Source organism: Cenococcum geophilum (assembly GCF_001692895.1).
Source record: "Cenococcum geophilum 1.58 unplaced genomic scaffold K441scaffold_16, whole genome shotgun sequence".
NCBI lineage: Eukaryota > Fungi > Ascomycota > Dothideomycetes > Gloniales > Gloniaceae > Cenococcum > Cenococcum geophilum.
In genome coordinates, this window is record NW_027137574.1 from 965,221 (window position 1) to 969,518 (window position 4,298).

At 41.5% G+C, this 4,298-nt stretch overlaps 1 protein-coding gene across 1 annotated transcript; it reads left to right on the forward strand.

Annotated features, from left to right (window-relative positions):
- The first annotated feature begins 3,434 nt into the window (after positions 1 to 3,434).
- On the forward strand, positions 3,435 to 4,067 carry K441DRAFT_716533 (uncharacterized protein). Its single transcript, XM_067653982.1, has one exon. The coding sequence runs from the start codon at positions 3,648 to 3,650 to the stop codon at positions 3,906 to 3,908; it is 261 nt and encodes an 86-aa protein (XP_067505094.1). The 5' UTR covers positions 3,435 to 3,647; the 3' UTR covers positions 3,909 to 4,067.
- Positions 4,068 to 4,298: the final 231 nt, after the last annotated feature.

Below are 4,298 nucleotides of genomic sequence, written 5' to 3' on the forward strand. Positions count from 1 at the left end.
GCTATTAAATTATAGACTGCCGCATCTAATATATGGTATAGTTGAGGTGAAAAGGTGGCCGCGCTTGAGCGTAAATACTAGGCAAGTACTTGGAGGTAGTTGCTTTTATTTAATGCTATCTATTTTACGAAGCGCGTATATTGTTTTAGCCGCTACTTCTTATTTAGATTTATACTACGTTAATAATTATATTAATTGGGACTAATATAATACTCTATACTTGGATAACTTTCTTAAAGAAGGAACTCGTATTGCGTTATTATATAGAAGCTAGAATAAATAGGAAAAGCAGCTAAGCTAGTATAGAACCTATAATATATAATATAGTAATAAAACTATATAAGACTATATGGGACTATATAAGATTGTATAATATTATATAAAAATATTTTGATCCTAATATATAATATGTTATAAGCTAGTAAACTATAGGCTAAGAAAATAGTAAAATTTTATTTGCGTAATTGGTATATAACTTTAAAATAATATATTATATTACCTTAATTGCATGTTAAGGAATATGCAGTTGGCTTTTAAAGTTGTTAAGTTAGTTAATTATATGTTATTTGACTTTTAATGTGTTAAGTTGGTTGTTAAGTTGGTTAATTGCATGTTAATTACGCGAAACGCGCTTAATAAACTTAACTTGAAACCTTGCCTGCGAATATTTTCCCGATGTTATTAACGTCCTCTACTAAGACCTATTTATTATATTCTTTTAGCTAGCCTTTTTACTTAACTAGGTACTATAGGGTCTGGTTATATCCCTTCCTTCTATATATTTCTTCTACCTTATACTAATCCTCTTAGTTCTCTTTATTGTCTAGCTTAATAGGCCCTAGTAGAGGGTCTTTAGCAGCGCCCTTATGTTATTTATATAGCTTTAGTAAGCTAATATAGAATACTAGATAGATATAGTAGGATATAGGTATATATAGCCGGTACGCTTACTTTTTAACTAGTTTAGCTATACTAAAAGGTTTAATAAAGCGTGCTATAAGCTTCTTACTTAGCCTTTTTAGTTTAAGGTTCTTAGTTAATAGTAAGACTAGATCCCCTACTTTATATACCTATAGTTAGTGATAACGATTATAATATTTCGCCTATGCCTCGGCGGCGTATTCCTAGCGTTTCGCTAGCGCTTTGCGTTTAAGGGATATCCTTTTAATTCTCTTAGAGGCGGCTAGAACAGAACTACTATTGTCTACTTTAACCTCGTATTCTAGACGTAGGTAAAACCCATAGCAGGTATAGAATGGGCTTATACCTATTGTGCTATATTTAGCATTATTATAGGCGAATTTAGCTAGCAATAAAAGGCCTGCCTAGTTGCTTTGCTTTTCGTTATAGAATATATAAAGGTAATACTCTAGGGTTTAGTTCTGGCGTTTTATTTACCCGTCTATTTATAGGTAAAAGGCCGTACTTAGCCTACGTTTAATCTTTATAGTAAAGTATAGCTCTAACTAGAACTTACTAGTAAAGATACTACTGTAATTAGATATAATCCCTCTAGGGGCTCTAAAATAGCGTACTACTTCGTTAAGGAAGAGATCCGCAAGTTTAGTTGTAGTAATAGTTTTTACTATAGGCAGATATAAGGCCATTTTAGTATAGCGGTCGACTATTACGCATATCGTGTTATATACCTTATCGCCTTATCTGCTAGGCAGTAGGCTTATAATAAAGTCTATTATAATTTTCTGCTATGGCTAATTTAGGTAAAGTAGCGCTTAGAGCTCGCTATAAGGGCGATATTAAGGCGTACGCATACGCTAGTATAGATTATAGGTAGAGATATAGCTTATAACGTCCGCAGTTATACTAGGCTAGTAGTACTTATATAAGAGTAAATCTAGGGTCTTTTTCTCCCTAAAGTAGCTAGCTAGGGTATTATTATTATTATTTCTATTTAACGTCTGATGCGGTCCCTATCTAGGTCTATGTAGACTATGCCGTAATATCAATATAAAAAACCTCCAAGGGATACGTGAGTGGTAATACAGCGTGTACCCCTCTAGGTATCATACCCATACTACGTTAACGGGAGGAAAAATACCGTTAGGTCTCCGCTCTAAGACTCCCGTGTAGCCCGTACGGCCCATACAGGAGTGTTTAATTGCCTATGTTGCCCTGATTGCCATTCATACCATGCTTCCGTGTAGTTATAGGTTGCCATAGATTGTCTCACATGCCTGCCCTTACTCCTTCTTACTGCCCTATACGTGTATCTCGCCTGCAGTCCTCCTGCTCCTCCCACCGCCCATCCTTAGCGTCCCTTATTCCTTTCTATCTTCCTACTTTAGGCCTCCACCCCACCTAGTGGCTTCGTCCCTGGTTAAATGGGTTACACACCTTCTGCGGTTAAGGTCTAAAGATCGCTAGGTAGATTAAGGTGTAAAGGGGTAGAGGCGGGTGGCGAGAGGCTCAGGCCTTCCGCCTGCGAGGTACGGTTTAGCTGCGTGTAGGTGCCGTACGGTATGTATTATACCGTATAAGAGGAAGAGGGTCGCGCCGCTGTAGGTAGGTAATGCCGTGATTCGAATGTATAGAGTATACGAAAGACGTAGTAGTAGCTATATCGAGTTCTCGTTGGGGCTCACCCTCCCAGTGAAAAATTTTCACGATACCACCACCACATCGCTGCGCCCGCGCTGCGCCGCCGTATACACGTCTCTGCGTTTNCTCTGGCAAGTCTATCAGCACGATCCTAATGGAACGCCGATAGCTGCATGCCAGGTTCCCGGGCTCCACCGCGTGGAGGTGCAGAGGCCGATTTTCATGGAGCCCGCTAGGGTATTATTATAGTGGATCTATAGGAGTTTTGCATAAATTATTAGGTCTAGGGGTATATATAGCCTCCTATAGTAATAAAGTAGTCTAGTGGAATTAAACTACCACACTAGCTTCGAGTGGGCGCGTTAACGGCGTCTCGCCGTATCTATGCTGTCGCTGCGCTTTTGTAGTACAAAGTTATCTATAGTTTAAAGTCCTTTAATAAGCTTAACAACTATTTCCGTACTAGACTTATAGGCACTTTCTTAAGCGCTTGCTACTTTGACTTAGGTCCTTATTATACGCTACTTAATGGTATACGTGTAGGTTGCCTAGTTAAACCGTAATACTACATTGCTTAGGCGTACCTCCGTTAGGTCGCTAGCTTATAGCCGTAAAAGCAACACCTTTATAAAAGGCTCGCTTTCCTATATACCTAATAGGACTTTTGCTTTAAGTTGGTGGCCCTGTATTCCTAAAGTCCTTTAGAGTAGTAGTAGTATAGTGTAACGGGACTCCCGTTATAAGCGCTACGCCGTACGCGTAGCTGGTTCCTTTTCTTGTTTGATGACGTCGGCAGATAGTTTATCCGCCCCGACGCCCTTATATAGATTCAGCCGCAGCTGCGTTCCTGTTAAGTTCTCTAGCAATCCTCTTAAGTCTCCACAACAGCCGTACGTAGCTATTAATTCTACGAATCTGATGCTTGTTTATCTAGCGTTCGCATGTGATACATCGTTATCGTGACATTAGGATTGCTTGCCCCGTTTAGCCAGACGTCAACAATAGCGCAGAGCTATCGCGGACTTTCCACGCAGAGTCTTCGACGTATCTAGTCCAGATTTTTTCTTCTTTCTTTCCAGATAGCTACTATGTCTGACCTAGCTCTTTTTCTGCTAGTACAGCAGCTACAGCAGGAACTCCAGAACCAGCGTACTGAGATCCAGTCGCTCCGATTAGACCTTGATGCCTTACGCGTCGACGTCCACCAGCTCCAGCTTTACCTCCAGACCCGCCCTACGCCTGCTCTGACTACTTGTCCGCGTCTCCCTGATCCACCACGCTTCGACGGTAAGCCTCTTATGTTACGTACGTGGCTCCCGTTAATTAGGGCAAAGCTCCGATCTGACTAGCTCGACGGTGCTGACGCGTTCGACTACGTATGGGATCGCCTTAAGCAGTCCCAGCAGGCTTCTGTCCTATACCTCCGCCAGTCAGCCGAAGATACCCAGTCCTGGGACCCTGAGGATATCTTCTTTTTCTTCCAGCGCCTCTGCCATAACCTAAGAGAACAACAGGAGGCTGTCTAGCGCTTTTCGTCTGTACGCCAGAGAGAAGAGGAGTCGCTTATTGCGTACCTTGCTCGCTTCAAGCGATTTGCATATAAGGCCAATGCTTCCTCTTAGCCAGACGTATCACGCGTTATGGCGCTCCACCGTGGCTTCCGTCCTGCCCTCCGCCAGTCTCTTGAGGAGTCGAGCGATACCCTGTTCAGCCTATCATACAGTGAGTACGTTAAGCTC